Below are 23,508 nucleotides of genomic sequence, written 5' to 3' on the forward strand. Positions count from 1 at the left end.
TTTTTGTTATTACATTAGTCAAATTATTGCTTTAGTTGTCAATATATACTGTCACATGTTACACGTCAGATTAAGACTTTTACAACTATAAACATAGTGAGTTCTCCGGTTGAGAAATTCTAATAATATATGCAGACAGTTGGAAAAGGAAGAGCTCACTTCTGAGATGCTCCTAATAAGATATGAGAGGCCTTTTCGCTCACGTGTTGTGAGAATATGTCAATACTATGTTCTCGCGCCTGTGCCATAGTTATTATCTATTGTGCAGTGTTGATCATACAACCAAGTGGAACAACTAGTGTTAAAGACTTGAAAGAATCACCAAAACAAGGCAATTTGAAATTAGCTCAAACATTCCAACGGTCAACACTACCGAGCGATGATAAAATGGTAACCAATCGAATCGAAGAGGTATACGTTAATTATCCACATCGAATTAAAAGAATTTCACATCACGGTCATCCGAATAAAATGTGGAGATCGGGGCGTGTTAATTTTCAAAAGGAAAATATGATAAGTTCGAATTTTTTTAGTAAATCAAAACCTCTCATATCTTTTAAGGACATTGAAAGTAAAAAAAAGAGGTATGTTGAGTTAATTAGGCCTTAAATTTTATTTTAAGTATTTCGTTGCAGTAAACGAACCTCATCAAGATGTTTAAATAAAATGGTTCATTCGAATATTGTTCATAGTAGTAAGTTAGTTGGAGATAGAGACTCATTAAAGATTGTACCAAAATCACGAAAACGGAGGCGAACAAAACGATTAGTTAATCAAAAAAGAAATCCTAGAAATAGTCTAATTTTACACTACACGGTGTGTTTCCCTCCATTTTAAAAACTTAATCAAAAGTATTCATTTTTCAGGATTTATCAAATAATGATTTATATGATGTAGAAGATTTCTTCCCAATAAGAAAAGGTTATAATACAATAACTTCTCGGATAAACAAAAATATTAAATCGGACGACGTCGTTTCAATCACACCACGACCTGTGTATAATAGTCACAATTATTTTGACGCCATCACGGGAATTAAACTACCAATTAAAGTAACAGTTGATCCAATTTTAGAAATGAATCCTCAACCGAACGATAATAGCACGTACGGTGGTCAATTAACTAAAAAAAGAAACGCTCACCCTGTTGCTTTACAATCTGTGTCGTTATCAATTCCAAATAATGTTAGCTCTTTTAATTTGGGAGTTCCATTCACAATCGCACAACAAGATGTAGCTATTACTCTAGCCCATTCGAAAGATATGGGGTTATCCTCCCAACAACCATTACAGTTCAATAATTATCAAAATGATTACAACACAGATGTGAATTTCGCCGAAAATACGGAGGATACTTGGACGGCAATTGATGTCACTGCAGAAAATTTTAAGTTTAACAAAATTAATAATAACCCAATAAACGAATTTCAAACAGATGATGTCACAAATACAGAAGCAGCATTTTCCGAAAATGTAAATAATTTTCTTGATACAACGACAATATTAAGTTATAATCAATTTAATGACAACTCCTCGATCACCGTAGATCCAATGAGTGGTTTTAATTTCAAAAATATGGATTATTACGATATAGATCAAGAACAACGTTTTATGTCATCACCATCGTTATCACCATTATTATCGTCATCATCTTCATCAACTTCATCTACGAAATCCCCTAAACATTACATTCAGATGACGAAGAAACATAAGACGTCATCTACTTTACCATCAACTACGAATGCAACAATGAATATAATAGAATTGAATGCTTATCAAACACCGGCAACATATGAAATATCTTCTGAAACATCTTCTCCATCATCATTTGTATCATCTTCTGCATCATCTTCTGCATCATCTTCTATATCATCTTCTATATTACCTTCTACATCACCATCTACATCATCTTCTGTATCATCATCTGTGACATCTTCTTCAACAACTTCGTCAATATCTCCTACGACATCTTCCGCAACACCTTCCGTAACATCTTCCATACAAGATACAGTATCTTCAACGAAATCAACTGAAAAAACTTCAATAACAACAAAAAATCCAAATGTAGGAATTAGAAGTTCTTTAAAATTTCAAATGTCTTCAGAAGAAGATGAAGAAAATGATTCTGAAGACTCTAACACAAAGAAATCGTTTGTAAACTCTATTGAGGACGAAACAAATTTTTTATTTCCGAATTCTGGGTCATTAGGACATGTTGAATTAACATGTCAACCTGAAAGTTCGTTTCCAGAACCAATTGAGAGTAAAAAAGTAATGGAGCAATCACTATTAAGGAAACGAAATATTAAGGATACTTATACGCAAAATTCATTATTAGCACAGAAAAGCAATGTACCTATAAAATTTAATATATTACGTTTAAGGAGATTAATGAAACGAGAAGCTAACTTAAGCACAACGTCTCATTCAACTAGTGAGTCCTCGACAACTACAACAGTAACCCAAAGTGATGAAGGTAGTAGTGTTGAATCGTCAGCTGTTTCCACCACATCATCAAACTATAAAATAGACGATAACCTTACAACTTCTGGACTTACTTCAACTAATACTTATAGTGAAACGACAATAGAAGACAATACGGTTACCGTTAATAGACGAGATTTAGAGTCCCCACCGTGCGTTCCTTCAACATGTAGTGATACCTGTGGTAAAATATTACTATAACCTTTATTCAAATTATAATTAAATAATAAACCCCAATTAGAAAGTTCGACTTGTCCACCAGAACAAACTGCGCCACCATCAGATTCTGCCTCAAGTGATGGAGCACAAACAGCAGCCCAAGGTGCTGCTGGAGTTGCGGTTCCAGCTGCAGTTGGAGTTGCGGTTCCAGCTGCAAATGATTTGTCAGCTTTTGCAGCCAACACAGCAAATGGAGGATGTGAGCTACCTTGTAACATGTCCAACACTCTTAGCGAAATTTTACACAATGTCGAGATGTTGGCTGCGCAAAAAATTGGAAGTGCAGAAGATTTCGCCTGTAGTCTTAATGGCTCGTGGTCTTCAGAAACAGCAGGTGTTAAATTTAATATAGTTGCCACAGATGATAAAGTTCTTAGTATTAATATGGATGCGCCGGATGTTAATCGACAAACAGGGTTTATGTCGAATAGTACGTGGCAATTATCGGCTATGGTACCAATTGTTCATAGTGGTATTATAATTATAAATGGAATTAACGAGAAAGATAAAGCAGTGGCCTCTTTTATTGGTAAGTAATTATTTTGTTCTAATAATCGTTTCTAAGGGGCAAGATATCGTTAATACAATCGCATATAGAAATATAATCATATTTTAACACATAAGTAACGACAAAGAAATTCTTCTTTTTGAAAGAGAGAGATCGTGGTTCTATTAGGAGAGAAATGTTATAAAAATCTTAATTATGAGGTTCAATATTCATCTCTTCTATTTTATATTATAACTACAACAGAGGCGTATTTTTAATCCATGTTAGAAACAAAATCTTAGGTCTAATTTGAAACAATTAAATGAATTAACAACGTGTTCCAATTGTCTGTTAACCTTTCTTTGCTCATCATCGAATACTTAATCGAAAATCTGGCATTCTGCTCGTAAAGCATTATATCCGCGAATGTATACCCTTTCAAATTTAAACAAACTATTACTGACACGCTAACGAGATTAAGAAAAAAATTGCCTTGTAGAAAGTTTATGTCAGTTCCTATTTTCATTTTGAATGCAAATGTAATGGATTCGGTATTAAATCAATACCCAATAAACTAAGAAAGGAATAAAGTAGAATAGAAGTGTACACCAATCCACACTTGGTTGAAAAAACCTATAACGTTGTCAAATAGATTCTCGACTTCACATCAGGACTAAAATCAGGACAATTAACTAATCAATTAAATGTAGTGATTATATCAATCATTTTATGAGCTGTTAGATAAAATAGACGATAAAAGTCCTGAATAGTGATCAATTTAAAGTTAAAGCAAACACCACGAGATAATCGCCATCATTCCGACGGCGCTGAAGGAACCCCACACCATAACGCATCCACCTCCGTGCTTTATGGTGGGCAATTAGTACTTGGAATTTAGGCAGATACCAGAAAACGGCGTATCCACGACATGCCATCAGATCCAAACATCAGGAATTTGCTCTCATCGCTTCAGACGACCTACTCCCACTGTTGTCGGGTCCAGTTGAGGTAAGCCTTCTACCACTCGACGCGTGCCTTCCTATTCTTGGCCAACACGAACGGTTTCTTTACTGGTGGTCGTCTAAAAAATCCAACAGTATTGAGTCTTCGATTGATAGTCGCCACAGATGGCTGGCGCTGCTCCGGGTGCCATAATTCACGTGCAATGTCCACTGCGCTAGCCCTGGGATTGCTCCTATTTAATCGTACAGCGTTTCTGTCCTCGAGATAAGTGGTAACTCATGGTCTTCCTGAAGGTTTCTTCGTCACAAAGCCTCCCGAGTTCGCAAGTTCTTAAGAAATCTGGATACAGCAGACTGGGTGGTCGAAAACTAAGCTGCTAGCTGTGTCTGTGTCACCTTCTGACGACGGCCGATGGACGACTTCTACGATCGCTTTCTGCATCGCTTCAGACAAATCACGAGTGTTCTTTCGTTTTTCCATGTCTGTAAATACAAAAAAAAATAATCATAATATTTCGACAAAAAAATTGATCTTTCACCTCAAATTTCGCAGCTTTAAGGTTCGAAATATTCTGAATAAAATGAGTTTTATTGGTGTAACTACAAAAATGTTATGCAAAATTTGATACAGTTTTGAACGGTACTGTATGGCAGAGAAGCACTAAAATATCACTACGTTTATTAAGTGTAATGTTATCACGGAATGCAACTAACAACAATATGTACGTCGCCACAAAATTACTAAATGCAGTGGTGGTATTGAAACCTCCAGACCATAAAACAGAAGTACCACAATACTTAAGATGTCAATACTTTAAATGCAGAAGTACTGCTTTGGATAATCTTGCTGCGTGAAATGCGCTAAAGAACATTTCACCTCACAGCATCTCCGAAGAGAAATTTAATAAAAAATCATCAATTGGGGATCTAGGATAATTGCATTGAGAGGTAGAAAATTGCTGCCTTGTCACTATAAACTCAAAGACATCTAGGATCTTAAGGCCTTTTTAAACGAATAAACTCACTCAGTGGCAAATATTTAAAGAAGTTTTGGAAAGTTCATTCGAGTCATATTCCTCAAAAATCAAAGGATGATGTTGAAGTTGACATACAAAACTTAACGCATTCAATCCAGCAGGTTACATGGACTGCAACTTCGGCGCCTAAAAACACTGACAAATAATGTACCAACCCAAACTTTACTATATATTTAAATATATTAGAGAGAAGAGAAAGTTAAAGATAAATAGATAATAGATAATGAATACCCTAGATATCCCTCATCAAATGTGCTTGCAGTTTCAAGTCTAAAATCTAGGAAGGCTCCTGCGTACAATCTTATTACAAGAAATATATTAGAACATTTACTTGAAAATGCTTTGATGTCTTTAGTATTGCGCTACGGTAAAAAGTGCTGCGTCGTTGCGGTAAAAATAATGTCAAAACTTGATAAAAACCCTAGTGACGTGACATCGTCGTCCTATTAACTTATTTCCAGTTTTTACCTTCTTTGTTGGTAAAATGTTTGAAAGACGCTTAATACCAAGCTACTAATTTGGCTTCACTTACATCGAACAATCGACCAGGTTCATAGAATTGTGAGAGAGTCGAAAAAGGCTTTCGCTTCAAAAAGTTATTGTAGAGCAGCTTTTTGGGTATCTCACCGACCTTTGATGAGGTCTGGCACGCTGGCTTACCTGTGAAGTTAAACAGGCAGCTGCTTTTATACAGCAAGATACGAGCTGGAGTTCTGCAAGATAGTCTCCTGGGTCCAAATTTATACCTGCTGTATGCCGCAGATATGCCCATTCGCATTTTCACTACTGCCGCCTCCTTAGCAGATGTCACCACAATCTTGGCCACACATATTGACTCCCAAATTGTTACGCCTGCAAAAGCACTTACATGAAAAGAGCAAATGTTTTCTTCATTGGCGAATTAAAGTAAATTACACAAAATCTACACATTGGATTGAGGCTTCTCTCCCTATTAAATCAAGTAAAATATTTGGGGATCCAAGGGCAATCATTTACACTGGGAATATTTATTTATTACACCTCGGTATATAACAAATAAACTGATCCATGAAGACTTGGACATTCCTATAGCTACGGATAATTCACACCATGATATAAAATTATGATTGTTGAATGATATTTTTTTACAAGATATCGTAAAATCCCAATATTTACTTAACAAAAAAGGAACAGGGTCTGAATATGTGAGTGATTCAAAATCATACATGAAAGATTAATAGAATATAAATTTAGGTATATGAGTAACATGCATAAATAATTTTCATCATGATGACAATTTGAAAATAATCTATGATAAAGCCTTATTTCCTTTGGGAATATAAAAAAACTAAAACAAGCTTGTTTTTAAAACCATACAGTCCGACTCTCCTCAAATAGGCCAATTTAGATTAATTCTTGGAGTGCTAATTACAGCTACTGATTTGAACTTATTATCTTACATGACTATTTTCCTATTGAATGACTACGTAGGCCTCTAACAATAACTATATGTCTTTGCATCAGCCAAAGCAAATATCTTAATTCCATATTTATTTGGTTTGCATGAAATGAACATTTTCCTTTACATCTTCTAATATTTCGTCAACTCTAGCATACGCGAATGGTGTTATGAATTTTTGCAGTTTTGGAAAAGCATAACATACATTACATAGATCTGTCGTAGGAACTAATTTATCGATTGATATTCTTTCATTCCGTATCTCTAAACCGTCAATACGTAAACTTTGTAGCAAAAATTAAAATCTAGTTCGCATCAAGTAAACGAAATAATTCTATTTCCTTCTATCTTATCTACTTCTATCATTTAAGTTTTCTTTGATTTCTTCCTGTTCCATCTCTCGCAAATACATGTCCATTAGTTGGCTCAACCGTTCTCCGTTTTTTTACATGTAGCTATTGCTTATTACATAATTGAACTTCACAGTGGACTTTTCGCAATATAAAGTTAAGAGCAAAGAAAGGGAGAAAAAAGGAGACTTAAATGTTGCTCAAAACTTGGAAATAGTGTTTAAACTAAGGATATAGGGCATAAACGTTTACCTGAAAGTATTTTATTGATATGTAATGAAATATTTTAGTGTGGATTAAGAGTCCGGATAGGAATAACCGAAAATTAATAATCCATTTAACGTTCTAACATATTTTTTAATAATAGTAACTTAAATAGTTTTCATAGTTTTTCCATTTGTCATTTTTAGGAAAAAAATCAACCTCATTAGCAAATTGGTAATGTCGGAATTGTGTTTTTTTTAAATTCGCTTTTTGTGGTTGTTGATGTTAAAATAAACATTACTATTAGCGAGATTAACGAGGTTTCCATTTTGATTATATTCGCCGAAATTCGGATTCTGGCCTTTAATTATATTATTAGCAGCTTCCACATCTAAAATCGTAAACAAAACGTACATTACCTTGTTTATTATTTATCTATATTGTTTTCAAAAATGTTTCAAATACATTTAGTTTTGATGTTAAAATGGCATATACAGGGTGATTCAAAAAACCGCTGACAGACTTCTAGGGCAGGTAATATATCAAAAATTAAGATGAAAAGTCTTAATATACATGGGGTCGTAAATGCCTCCTTAACGAGATATAGCGGGTCAAAGTTTCTTGAAAATTAAACATTATCTGCAATAAAAAGTCCTTTTTTAAAAATATTTGCAACTCCACTGCTAATTTTGTCAAACGGGCAGTATTTTTGTGTAAAGTGATCAATTATCTATCAATTGGTCTCTTACAAAACTTTGATTAAAGCAACAGTTTTTGATTGAATTAACAAATTTTCTACAAATGTGTTTTTTTTTTAAACTATTGCTTTGATCAAAATTTTGTATGAGACCACTTGATAGATAATTGGTCACTTTGCACGAGTAGAGAGCAATGGCGTAGACAATATTTTAAAAAAAGTGCTTTGTATTGCAGATAATGTTTAATTTTAAAGAAACTTTGATCCGCTATATCTCGCCAACGAGGCATTTACGACCCCTTGTATATTAAGACTATTCATCTTAATTTTTCATGTATTATCTACTCTAGAAGTCTGTCAGCGGTTTTTTGAATCACCCTGTATATTAATTCTGGATGATCTTACGATAGCTAGATAAAGATAGCACCTTGGAAATAATATTGTCGTTAATTTTTCGAAAGAATAAAAAATTGATATTAACAATTTCAACAATAATTACAAATTCTATTTCGTTTTTATTGATTTATTCATTTTTTTATCTAAAAAATTTAATTTTATGTCTGTGATGAGATAAAGGATAAAGAAGTAAAGGAGAACAATTAAAGTAAGAATTTAATAATTTTCTTTCTTTTCCTTGTTTCTTTTCCCCATATAAATCCGGCACCTAATTATTTTGTTCTCGGCCAACATTTGGCCCTTAGAGCCGGATCTATTCCGGGCATTACATTCGTACTTTTCCGTCGAGACCTCTAGAAAGTCTTTTGGCAACTGTATGTCTGGACCTTCTGGTGATGCGTTCATTGTGTTGGAATCTGGCGAATTGGGAGAACGACTTCTCATACTTACATCATTATCGTCACAATTTCTTTTATTTACGCTTCTAGAACATTCTTATCAAGCCAATTTTGTAAACCTAAACAACTTGTTCAGGTTGTTGGTAATTAGTTATTTTCATCTAAAGTCGTTTTATTTTATTTTAACTTATCGAATTAAGATTTTTCGGTAGTAAATATTAATTATCTTAATTTTTCGCTGATTTGAACGAGTTTGGTTTTCTTATGAGTAAGTTCGTCTTTGATCTGTGTATTGAATATTAATTGAATTAATTGATCTGTGTTAGTCTAAATATGATCACATGTCTCATATGATCAATTTAAGGGAAAAACTCAGGGATGTATGTCTGCCTAAATGAATACTATAATAAACTACAACTTTGACATCATCTGGTTTCGTCTCCTATGGTAAATCTCATTCTACAAAACCATACACTCCTCAAAGTATAAATTTATAAGTAGATAATAGCCTCATCATTCATACTTCAATCAGATCATGATGATATATGAACGATAATTACAAATGTACTATAGTTTCTACTAACATTACTAATATTTATAGTCCACAACGAAAAAGCATTCCAGTTTTTTCACGAATAACACGTTCGCCGGCGTATAAATTGGTCCCAAAGGATATCCACTAACAGTTCGACTTTACCACACTCCAGAGACTATCTCTATCAAAGTGGTACGACACCGGCTTTTCAGAGAGCAGAGTTTAACATCGTCTATTTGAACATGTAAATACCCGACCCAATTATTAATAATTGCTTAAACACAGTAGTTATTAAATGTAAACAAATTCGCGTCAAATGCAATTTTATTTGTATTCCCTCTCGCACAAGTGATTATCGTAAGATTATACTAACAATCAGAATTGCGTAAAAGACAAATAATGCTACTACTACCCCGGATAATAGCGCATTAAAGTAAGTCGATATCGGACTCCCGGTTCCGCAAATACACCACATGGCGATTATAATGTCATCGTTGTGAGATAAGAATCCACAATTATAGCTCGTGAACGCCGAAATACAATTCGTATTAAAATGAAGTTCAATTACGTGGTTGGATTACTGGAATCAAACAGAGAGTTATAAGAATTAAAGAAAGATCTGATCTACCAACTTGGACAACGCATAAAATCAGAAAAATAGTGACACCTATCATGACACCTGATCATGATACGTTGGAGCAAATGCGAAATCCTCTCAAACACCGTCAAATGCGAGAAAAGAAGATGAAATTTTTGGGATTTAGTATTTTCAATGATGGCCTAAAGCTAAAACGAATTCAAAATGTCGAGGATTGAGAAATGTACGATACTTACGTTAAAAAAGTACTAACTGTATATAATGAAATTTGGTGCTGTATTTAAGTATACAATATGGTTCGTATTTCAACAGCAACCGAAAAAATGACCATAACAACGGTTGGACATGTAGACTTCATCAAAGTCACTCAAACTATACTTCGACGCATTATCCTAAGCACATGATTCCATTCTTGGGATTCAATTCAGTGCTCTCTATCGCTCTCTGGTAAGTAACGATCCCGAGACATCTTTAATCATTATACTGTGACATGTTCATGTAAAATCGCTGCATTCTGATGAGCAGTAATTGCTTTCTCCATCAACTGATTGCAAGACACGATTATTCACTCCACTAAGTGACAATTTCAATGACAACTAGGTTGATCTAGTGGGATAACTAACCATACAGATGCAGGTACAACCTAACATGCTTAGTCCATGGACAGGTTTATACATTCCAAAATAATTATATGGAAACCATTGAAGTAAATGCCACCGCTGAGATTGAGACTACAACTTTTAACCAAATCTGTTCAACGAATTGATTGACGTACATCAAATTGAATTATCTGAAATAAGGAACTTTCAAAACGGCTGAGAGATACAGCAGATTAATCCAATCTATCATACATCGAACCTTATGTGCCCACCATACATGTCGAAAGATATGTAACGTTACCGTGTTCTGGCTAACGGTTGCATACAAAGTGTAACAATTAGTAAAGGGTATGAACAACATTTTCGCTGCGTTACAAGTTACAAGTATCTCCCGCCGGAAATTTAACTTCGGAGTACTACCGAACAGTAGTGTATTGCCACCAGAGTTGCATGTTAGCATCTTTTAGGACTTTTCATTAAAGCATAAAATTTATTAAATGTATACAGTGCAAGCAACATTTCGTCATGAGCAAACTTTTATTAGCTCTCACTCCGGAAATTACTGAAAGTTTAAAGTCATTGAGTAGGAACTTATCCATAATGACTTTGACATCGAGTACAATACTTTCGAATTGATAAATTTCCTATCTTTATGTCCAAAATTTCCCGTGATAGAAGTGTTCTTAGTACTAAGCTGGTAAATGTTGATACATAAATCGGTAAAACGTTGGATGCTTTAAAAAAATGCTTGAAGGCCTATCTTTGACTCACTCAGTGGCCATGACAGTATTCTCAGTGCAACCGCCGATGCCTTATCTCAAATTGAGAATTCTTTTCGACTAGATATTTGAACTTCATGCCGTGATGTCTTGTTTTCATAACTTATATCATGAAGAACTTGAAATTAATTGAGTTAGTACTGCAGTTTTTCGAGATTTATGAGCCATTAAATGCCAAATATATGGATAATTTTCAAAAATCTATTGAAATTAAACTATTAGTGAACAAAACACAAAAACTGCTAAGCACTATAAGTACATCAGTTAATCTTTTTGAGACAACTGTTCGATGATAAAAATACAGGAAGTAAAATTGCTGACGAAACAGCAAATAGATATGACACAATTGACAAACAATGTGATATCGAAAATAATATTGACCAATCAATGAATCTGTATCATAGGAGAATAAGATAGTAATAGAGTCATAGTATCAACACCGTCGTCTGTTGATTATGATCATATATTGACGACGCCAAACCAAAGGAGAAACGCCAAAATAATCACTTTTTGCTTAGCTACACCGTTGAACAGGATTTTTTAGCCTGCACCCACCGGATAAAGCGACATAACCGTAGACTAACTTCAAGCGCTATAATATTGGTTCGAAGTTTACGCAAACCTCAATTTCAACATGACGTGATGAAATTTGTTTATTTTTCCTGAAAAATCAAGTCGATATGGTCACGAAGCCACTATTTGATTAAACTAAACTTGCTTTCATGTATTCTACGCCGGCGAAACAAAGAAAACGCTGTTTTGACGAAAAGTGCGACTGTTATAGAAAAATTAAAATCTCCTTATAACCATCTATCAAGTGGTTCCTAATAACCACTTTCACTGGCAGCATTGGAAACGTTGGAACCACCACAGTACTGCGATTTTCCAAAAGCTGCAAAATTGTCCACCGTACAACACAATATTATTGATATAAAATTTCCAAGAACCTACTAAGCCTGATTTGTTTACCTCTAGTTTCGACGGCATCTACCCCAACATATTTGTAACCTTTTCTTGTAGGAAATGACAATCAATCCACAAATATAGGAGGTCCAATTGCCGATCCAAGCTAACAACGAGCTGATAATACTTCGTTGCAACATTATTTTCGTCGTTCTTCAATTCCTCAGACACACTGACAAAGTCTCCCGCTGTTGCTCTGTTTCCCCATGCGTTGTGAATCCATTAAAAATGATGTTTCTTGGTCCAATATAAAAGCGATCAAGAAGAGTTTATCGTCCGAAAATGTCGCCTCATATTGAATTTAAATACTACCTAATAATGTGAATAGAATAACTAAACATGAAATCATGGACTGGAAAATGATGGGTTGGTTAAGACACGCTCACGTCACTGTTATGTGGACCTTAAGGAATCATAACACTTTAATGAAAAAGTTATACACCGGTAGAAAGCTAACTCATATACTCGCATAGTCGCTCACTTAACAGCGCGTCTCTAGAGCAATCTTTACTACAATTCTGGGTCTTTGCAACAATTATTGGGGAGATTGTGTTTAAACAAATTCAAAAAGTAGGTCCTTTTGAATTTATTTTAACATGAACCAGTCCTGGAAACTCTATACTAGATAACGTTGAAGCTCTGTAAGCACACTGTGTCTTTCAATAGTACATTCTACCACCTTAACTTAGAATATTGCATTTAGAACTATCCTAGAACTTATTAAAATACTCAGTGACATTTTCAGAAGCTTTTAAACCGCTAAAAATTCTTCCGGGTCACGACATCAACAGGGACACTTGATTTGAGTTAAGAAAATGGGCGAGCAATATCATCTCATACTTTGAAATGTATTGGATTTTTTTCGTACTTCTTACAAATGAAAAGACATCAATAAAAATGATGACCTAATAACGTTATCCCACCAATTCTTATAGTGCTTTGAACGAGCAAATTACAAAGCTTTTCCGTTAAGGCCTATTTTTTCACTTCTGTAATTTCTCTTGAGACCCATGTTCCTAACCGGAATCCAATTTAATCGTGTCCTCTGACTCCTGGTAGTGTATCCCACAGAAAATAAGATGGAACTCAGACAGGGGCAGTCGACTGACACCGAAAGAATCATGGTTCTTAATAAACGCCCCAACTTTTACATCTTATAACTTTTTTAAATAATCACGTTTTTAGAAACTTCTGATTTAATGTTCTTTTTGAAATATTTTTAAATGATATTCATTAAATATAAGCAGTAATCAGATCTCTACACATGATTTATCAACAAAAAGAAATTTTCTCTGTCACATATTGTATATGCGATTGTATTAACGAATTTCTCGCAGATAGAAACGATTACTGGAACTAAACTAATATAAACTATTTTGTTGCACCAACTTTTTCTGCCCGTATGATATCGGTTGCCAACTTTTTGTCGGTTGTAAGTGGAGAAAATAGATTAACTTGTTTGTTTATTAAATTTAATATATATAGTTTCAAAAAACTATTATGTTGATTCAGTATTTTCTCCATTAAATCTTTGAACAGTTGGTGCTTTTTTATACAATCGTTAATATTTTCAACAAAAAAAATATTTACAAAAATTAATTTTATGCAAAATAAATTAAGTAATATTTCCAAGCATTAACAAGGGAATGCCAATAATCGATCAGGTCTCCTTAACATTTAGCAAGTTGGCAACCCTAGATATCAAATGAAAATAAATTTGAAAACAAATTAAATGAGATAAAACTTGCGCACTATGCAAAATCAATTTCAGGCGAATGTAAAGTCTGCCGCCACAGAGATACCGTTGCCGGAAATTGGCTTTTTGTGCATATGGCCAGAGATTGTGATGCACAAAAAAGTTCTTATCGAATTCTAAGCGACATGTGGTCTAGATCTACGGTGCAGGCGTTAAGAAAAAAACGTATTATGGATTTAATCAACAATAACGCTATCAGCAACAGTACAATAAAAAGTAGTGCGACAACAAGCAACATCAATAATGCTACATCCACAGCTAATCCTAAATAAGCCTGATTCGTCATCGATTGTACGCTAATTCCCAATTTAATCCAATGCAAAATAAGTTTTTCCCATACAAATAAGATATTCTATAACTGTACCTTTACAATATAAATATATTTATTTTCAATTAGTACTAAACATTGTGTCTAATTTAAATAAATACATGATATAGGGTTGCACAACAAACTAAACGGAGACCTGTTCGATTTAAATTTAAATAATTAATCATTACTAAATATCAAAATTTTGGGCACCACAATATAAAAGTTATAATTGTTGTGCAACCTTACTATCAATATAATAACTTTTAGGCGAATATAAAAATTACCCAGAAAAGGCAGAAATAATCTGGGGCCATTGGTTAATCAATCAAAAAAACGACGCCAATGGAACTTATAGCCAACATTCTATTTTTGATGCCCTCGAAAAACATAGTCAACACGAAAACCACAGAGTAATACAGATGGGTCCCTTATTAGCATCAAAACGCAGCGATAAAAGAGATCCGAAAGACAACGTTTCAGTAGCAGCGTCAAAAAAACCTAAATGCACGAAAAAGCCGTTTTTGAAACGTGTTTTTAAGCCTGATAAGAAAGACAGTGTCAGCACAACCATAACTGCGGAAGGAGATGGAGATGAAGAAATTAAAAACACTGATTTTAAAACGGAAATAGCAACCTCCAATGAAACCGCTGGCACGGTAGTCGAAACTGTTAGTGGATCCAGTTATATCACTACAGCCACAGATATTACAACTTCCGCAAACGGCGATGCTCCAAAAACAACAATTCCTGAAGGACCGCGTACATTATTAAAACCGCATCAAGGTGTAGGTCCGAATCAAAGCTCACTTGAACCAAGTGCTGCTTTTCTTTCTAGAGAAGGTAGCTATGTTTTATATAACGTAAATGATTCGTACAATGTTATGACGGAACTATGTCAAATTAAAAAAACTATGACGACAAGTTGGAATCTTGGAAAAGTAGCTATGGAGTCCGGTAAGAAGACTTCTTCGGTTGAGCAACTTCTTTTTCCCAAAGAAGATAGTGCAGATGGTGTATATTTTAAAAAACTTTTAAAATTTACTTCCCGAAAGAAAGCTAAAAATAAAGCTACCACAACATATAATATAAAAGAAATTACAATTAATAATCTAAAAAATACCGAAATCTCGTCGACAACGGAGGTGATAACACTTGCGTCACTTGTATTTGAAGATGAACAAAGCAGTAACACCAAATCAACAGAAACGACGAAAGTAACAACATCAAACAGCACAACAACATCTATTAACACGGAATCCAGTGAATTAACAGAAAGTACAAATATAACCGAAGTATCCTTTGGAACTATTTCTATAGAAAGCAGTGCTGCTTCTAGTAACACCACTACAGAAAGCATAACTACATCAATTAGCGATGAATCCAATGATTCTACAGAAATTACAAAAGCAGCCGAAGTAATCGTTGGAGCTAATACTACAGAAAACAGTACAACTTCTAATAACATAAGTACAGAAAGCATAATTACATCAATTAGCAGTGAATCCAATGATTCTACAGAAATTATAAAAACGACCCAAGTAAACGTTGGAAATAAATCTATAGAAAATACTACATCTCCTAACAACACCGATACAGAGAGCATAACCACATCAATTAGCACTGCATCCAACGAATCTACGGAAAGTACAACATCTATTACAACAAGTACAGGAAGCATTAACACTGAATCTAATGAATCCACAGAAACTTCCACATCCAATATAGAAACTACAACTCAAACATCAGATAAAAAATTTAAGGTTAAAACCACCAAAACGAAACCAACCAGCACAACTCCTATTAGTACAAATTCAGAAAGCACCATTATAACAAACAATGAGTCCGAATCAGAGCTATCAACTGATACATTAACCACTTTAGGTGAAAGTAGTTCGATTGAAGAATCTTCATCTAGTACATCTGTTAGTTCGGTTGGGTTGGAGTCATCAGAAAACTCATCTCCTACGGAGGAATCTGTTTCTAATGCGTCTACAGAACTAGTTGGGTTAGAATCAGAAACACCTCTAAATGAAATTAATTCAACCACCACAGAATCTCTTACCACAATTGCCAGTATTGAATCAGAAATGTCGTTAACTAATTTAGAATCTACAAGTTCTTTAAATGAATTAACATCTCCTAATGAAGAGTTAACTTCTAGTGTATTAGATTTGGTTACAAACGAGTTAATTGCCCCTTCTAATGAAACTATGTCTTCTATTAGTGAATCTATTTTTGAGTTATCCACGGATAATGAGGAGTTAGAGTTAGCAAGCGATATCTGCGAATACGAAAATCTATTGGAATTAGCTTTAAATGAATCTACTATAAATCCTTTACATAATACTATCTCTGAAATTAACGAGTTAGAGTCATCAGGTGATCTATTTAATGCGCCTATTGTAGCAACTGATATATTTCTTCCACTTCCAAATAAAACTTTCTCTGAAACTAATGGGTTAGAATCATCAAGTGATCAATCTAATGAGCATATTGAAGCAACTGATATATATCTTCCACTTCCAAACGCAAATATGAAGGAAGGATGCGTAATTGATCTTCGTTTATTGTTTACAACATCGATGAACGCATCTACACCAAAATATATCCAACTTGTACCACAAAAAAATCTCAGTGACTCAAAAGGCAGCATTAATGAGGATGAAACACAAATAGGGCCATTAAAGGGTGCTAATGGCACAAGTAACTATAATTTATCCAAATTAGATTCAACCACAGATATTTTAGAAAATATTCTTGCAGAACATTCCTCAATAAATCAATTGGATAATGAAACTCGTTCATTGCCAACCGATTCTGTTGATGCATGTATTTTGGACATATTACTTGATGCTGGATTGAATAAATCTAGTATTTTACCTTCTGATCACATAGAAAATCATTCCACAAATTCTAATTTTGCTATTACTACTGAAAATAACAATTTAGGTTTTCCAAATATTGGAAATAATCAGGCTGGTGATGCTAATAGTAATATAAATTCGAATTCAGGTCAAATTACTCAAAACATTAATAGTTTTTCTAATCCGCCTTTATTCTCATCTAGCCCAATTCAATTGCAACAAACGAATCTCTATCAAAACAGCATAGGGCAAGGAAATAATGTTCCTAACGCAGTAGGTACATCGGAGTATGTCGATCAATTTATTCTAGATTTGCTACAAGATTCAGCTACAGCTGTACAAACTACACCTTCAATTCTAGTAACATCTAATCCAAATTTAAACCCAGTTAACTCTTTACTAGGTGTTCCTGAAGCTACCAAACAAGAAGATACAGCTTTACTTACAACTATAAACTTGTTAGGTCAACAATCTTCTTCTGCTCCTTTAAATCAAATGAACCAATTTCAGGAATTGCCAAATCCCGCGAGTAGTTCTAATGGTGTAATTGATAACGCCGATAATAATAAACCGAATTTAAATTTCGTAGATTCATTCTTCGAAACAACGCCACAAGGAGATTTAGTGTTAGGTACACCAATGAACACGTTCCAACAGACGACACCTTATTCTTCTCCATATGGAAATGCACCCGTCTTAGAAACAACACCTCCCAATCCTAATATTAATTCAATTACCGATTTATTTGGAGCTCCACAGACAATAAAACACGATGACGCAATGTTTGGGACAACAGCTTTAAGTCAAACTAATCAATTAAGTAATCAAGTACCATTGGGGGGGTCGCCAAATGTTGTTACTAATGTTGAAAATGTTTTCGGAAATGCACCCAATGTTGACACAACGCCTTCGATGTTAATAACAACTTGCCATCGTAATTTAAATGTGTTTACCGATTTATTAGAATTTGCAGAACCTACTAAACATGATGATGCAATATTAGAGACAACTGTCGATTCGTTACAGCCTTCCGATACAGCTTTAAGCCAAAGCAACCAATTACCATTGGGAGTATCACCAAATGTTGTTACTAATTTAAATTCAAATTTAAATCCTGGAGAGTTATTACAAGGAGGTATAACTGGGAATCCTTTAGTTGAGCAGACTTCTGCTGGTTATACAAACCAAAATAATAATGCTCCAGTAGGTAATAATAATGTTTTGGGATCATTAAATGGAAATGATGCGTCAATAAATAATGCAAATGGCGTTAATACACTAAATTCAAATTTATCGGGTCAAGGTTTAGTAACCGCATGTGTTCCTGTAACAGATTTAAATTCAAATACAATTAGTATTACAAGTAATAATCCTAATATTGTTGGAGCTCAACAAGTTTCACCCATTATTGGAAATTCAAATGACGTTACCAACATAAACACAGTTACACAATATGTTCCTGTAACAGATCTAAATTCAAATACAGTTAGTATTGCAAGTAATAATCCAAATAGTGTTGGACCCCAACAAATTTCACCCATAATTGGAAATCCAAATGCTGTTTCTAATGTAAATGAAGGGGCTGCAAACGAACAAAAGGAATACGCAATAAACACAGTTACACAATCTCAAACATTTACAAATATTTTAAATAAGCCACAGAATGTATGTCCACCACGTTCGTCATGTAGTTGCAAAGTTACGCCTAATACAGCTATTTTGTCTACAGAGGCAAATACAATCGCTGCTATAAATCCAACTATATCCAATGAAAAATTAATGAAAGAATTAGCTACTATGCCAACACCGAGTGCAGAATGTATGGTTAGTTATATGGCAATCCCTATTGCTACAATGTTAACTCATCATTACACTCTTAACTTTTCATTTCCACAAAAGCCACTAAATTTCTCAAACCTCGATAGTAAACTAAATGTTGATGAAATATTGGCAAAATGTGATGACATTGCATATCAAAACACAGCAATTGCTACTGGAGTTACACCATCGTTTGTAAATTTACCAGGTCCACAAAATCCACCTCCCAATGAAGCTATAACTCCTTCTGGTCAAAATCCACCCCCACCTTATGGTAATGAACCTGCAAATCATCCTAATGAAGCTTTAATTCCTACTGGTCAAAATCCACCCCCACTTAATGGTAATGAACCTTTAAACCATCCGAATGAAGCTTTAACACCTACTGGTCAAAATCCACCCCCACTTAATGGTAATGAACCTTCAAATCATGCTTATGAAGCTTTAACTCCTATTGGTCAAAATACACCTCCACTAAATGGTAATGAACCTTCTAATCTTCATAATGAAGCTTTAACTTCTACTTGTCAAAATCCACCCCCACCTAATGGTAATGAACCTTCAAATCCAATTAATCAAAATCAACAACCTCCATCTTTGCTAACTACAAATATGAGAAGTTTACAGTCTATTTCAAATGAAATAAAGAACAAAGAAAATATAATTAAGCTCATGAAACTAACTATCAACAAACTCAAAAATCCAATTGATGAAAACTTAAATAATGATACTGAAGAGCCATGTTTCCTTGAGATAATGAACGCAATAAATACAAATGTTAGGAATACTACAACACAACAAATAATATCAACAAATAGTAGCTTATCTGAAATTTTAACGACTCCAAAAGGAATCACTATTTCGGTACAACAACCAAACTTATCACCTTCTGAATATTTAAATACCACTATAGCGATTTCTTTAAATAATACTCCAAAAACTGATATTTTAAAACCTCAACAATTTTCATCACAAATTGGATCTTCACCAAGTGTTGGTGCAGCTAATGCTGTGAAAGTACAGAAAGAATACACATTAAGCTCAATGACTACAAATATAAAACAAGAAGGAACCTTAACGGTTGCAAATGAATCAGCTTTAGCTCCAACAAATCAAGTTGCTTCGCAATCAATTATTCCTGGGCTAATTACACCACAATCAATGCAACCTTCAGATAAAATAACATCACAATTAAGTAACACAAGTTTATTGCCATCCTCTATATCAATACTATCTAATGAAACATCTCTTACTACTATTAAAGCAGGGGGGAATGAAAATTCTTCTGAGTCGATGAAATCTTCACAATGCCAAATGTCACTACTGAATATGTTAGATACAACAACCTCTTCTTATAATTTAACACAAATACATCTAAGTCAAACGTTTCGAAATTTACTTCTCACAACTACCAATCTTCCCACAAATCCTGCTTTAGGAGGGATCGTATCAGAAGTTATGCTGCCGACCAATATTACAAATATAAGCTTTCCTAACGCACTCACTAATAACACGATAGAAAGTGAGGTACCAAATATTGCAACAGTATCTATGGCCAACCTTTTAAATCAAACGCCAAATAATATTGCATTAGGAATAAATATATCTGAGGGTTTAGTCACTCAAAGTGTTAATTTTGATAACGCAAATTTAAATGGTGATATAAAAACTATGAACATTACTTCTATTGGAACTCAAACATTATCAGCAACAAACATATCTCCGCTGCCGCAAACAAAGTTGGCTGAAATATCGAACGACACCGTTTATTCGCAATTATTAGGACAATTTAACGTCTCATTGCCGCAAACAATCAGTACATGTCAAAATTCTGCACAAGATGTAACCCAGGTTGCAATAAATTCAAATAATATCACAAGTTTATTAACAACTCCTTTATTTACTGCAAGTATAGTTCAAGAGGAAGACATCCCTATTCCGACATCACAAAATCTTAATCCTGCAACACCTTTCATGTCATCAATGAATCTTTCCGAAATACAAAATGACGCATCCACATATTTTACATCACCCAGTCTCTTAAATAACACTCCAAACGTTAATATAATGGCACCAATCGCTGCCACTGCTTCATTTGCAAACCAGCCTATACCAATTGGACAAGCATTTCAACAAAAAAATATTAAATCATTTACTCCACCAGGTACCTCTCAACTTTCCGAATCTATTTTACCCACATCAATAACTTCATTTCTTGTCACTACTTCTTTTGCAAATCAGCAAACTAATAACCCTATTCTGACACAACAAAATTTTAATCCTACAAACCCTTCCATATCATCGACGAAACTTTTCGAAATACAGGATGCCGTAAAAAATAAATTTCCTGAGACACAAACAAGTTTTTCTTCGGCAGCATCAACATGCTCCATACCACCGGCACTCTTAAATAGTCCTTCAAGGCTTAATATAATGACGCCAATCGATGCCACTGCTTCCTTTGGTAACCAGCCTATATCAATCGGTCAAGCATTTCAACAGAAAGATATTAAGTCATTTACACTACCAGCAACTAATGTATCTTCTGAATCGCTGTTACCAACATCGCCTATTTCATTTTCTACGCAATCTGTATCTTTGATTCAATCTGGATTGATAAGTAACGTATCACCCAGCTCTACACAATCAACTCTAAAACAAGAATTTTCTTCTATTACTAATGTGATTGCTACAAATCCAGGTCAAGTTATGTCATTAACTCAATCGATATCTTTTGATATTCCAGTGGTATCAGCTTCCACGAATAAATCTCTCTCAACATCTTTATCTCAAAATAATTCTAATTTTAATGAATGCAGTACAAATTTACCTAACTTGTTAACCCAACCGAACCAAACAGATTTTAATCAAAAATCGTTAGGACCATCAATAAATATACCTCTAGAAAATATTAGTAATAGAGCTGTTTCTGGTCAGTCAATTCAAGGAGCACAATTAACTTCAGTTTATAACTTACTTACTCCTGCTTCTGAATCACAACCTACACTTTCTCCTGCTCAACCTCCTTCAAACCCGCAATCCGCATCACCTAGCCCATTCAACCACCCTTCACAAATATTATCACCTGAATTATTAGCTGGGTGTGGGCAAACAATCATTCCCGGAGCTCCAGCAGAACAAAACACACTTTCAATAGGAGGGCAACAAGTTACTGAACAATCCACACTTTCAATAGGAGCGCAACAAGTTACTGACCAATCCACAATTTCAAGTCAAGCGCAACAAACTGTCGAACAATACACGCTTTCAGTGGAAGCGCAACAAACTGAATTTGTAACAGACATAACACCGTGTGTTGAAGAAGAACCATGTGAATGCGAATTCACTGAAAAAAAGTTATGCGATTCAATATATGACTCAACTAGACAAATACACATTCACGATCCACTTCTTGAACCGGATTATTTCCCAACGCCACCAGATATTGATGTTTATGCATATATGGAAAGTCAAATGGGAACAACAGAATCAACAACATACGTTTACACTAGGAATCCATTGTTTGATTTTTTGCATAAAGCGGATGCGGAACCTAACTCTGAATGCGAAGTTAAGTTTATGGATAATACTGGTGTTTGTGATTTTGGAATAATCAATGCAGTAGAAAATAAGGGTTCAATTGAGACTGTTAATCCAATGGAATTAAATCAAGGTGCTGGAGATATGAATGAAATATCAACCTCGTTTAATGAGAATAATAATTTTGGTGAAATTATCACGCCTAATTTATCGTCTGGAGAAATAATGACTTCTCCAAGCAATAACAACTTTGGAGCAATACCTAATTTAGCACCTGGAGAAACAGTAACTCCTCCAAATGCAAATGCTAATTTTGGTCAAATAGAAATGCAAACGTCAAACGTAGATCATTTAGACCAGGGAATTGATCAACCTTTTAATGTAAATGTTGGTTTGGAAGCAGCTCAGTGTCCTGTACAATTTGATGCCGAAACAACGTTATTCGATGTTGCTAGTAATAATTTGTCACCAATTAATCTAATGAGTGATTTCGAGATAAGTACTCCTTCTCCCATAGATACTGGGGCAATGACAACCGAAATACCTTTAAATCCACCGCAAATAACTCAATTAGAAAAACCTACGGACCTTGCAAGTCCATTAGATGTTCCATATGTGACTACATGCTATATTGTACAACCTACAAATCAGATTTCGGATAACGTTGCTCAATCTACTATAGGTAATAGATCGAAAAAGAAATCACCAAAAACAACCACTCTTAGAACTAAGAAATCGACTACAACCCCAACATCAACAACTGTTGGCTTAAAGAAGACGAAAAAAAGAAAGTTTAGCTTTTTCAGACATGCAAAACGAAGTTCAAAATCGGTATATTTGTTGAAGGATTCATTAACCACAATGGAGTACTTACCGAACATAGACAATATGGTTTCTGATGTTTTTTCTAGTGGACATCATGAAAATCATGCGTCTAATCTAAATGTTTCTATAATTAATCCTAATATTAGATGAGAAAGAAATTTGTGATTATACATCTATTTATTGTAAGACAAGATATTGTTTAACTAATGTAGTCTTTTAATAAAGTATCAATATAATTAATACTTGTTTT

General features: G+C 34.3%; 1 protein-coding gene across 1 annotated transcript; it reads left to right on the forward strand.

Annotated features, from left to right (window-relative positions):
• The first annotated feature begins 41 nt into the window (after nt 1-41).
• LOC111429086 (serine-rich adhesin for platelets-like) lies at nt 42-23,494 on the forward strand. The gene is made up of 5 exons (XM_023064880.2): nt 42-584; nt 636-816; nt 867-2,667; nt 2,725-3,231; nt 14,479-23,494. Exons 1-5 carry the CDS (start codon nt 217-219, stop codon nt 23,406-23,408), a joined length of 11,787 nt encoding a protein of 3,928 aa, XP_022920648.2. The 5' UTR covers nt 42-216; the 3' UTR covers nt 23,409-23,494.
• Nucleotides 23,495-23,508: the final 14 nt, after the last annotated feature.

Source organism: Onthophagus taurus, chromosome 1, assembly GCF_036711975.1.
Source record: "Onthophagus taurus isolate NC chromosome 1, IU_Otau_3.0, whole genome shotgun sequence".
Lineage (NCBI taxonomy): Eukaryota > Metazoa > Arthropoda > Insecta > Coleoptera > Scarabaeidae > Onthophagus > Onthophagus taurus.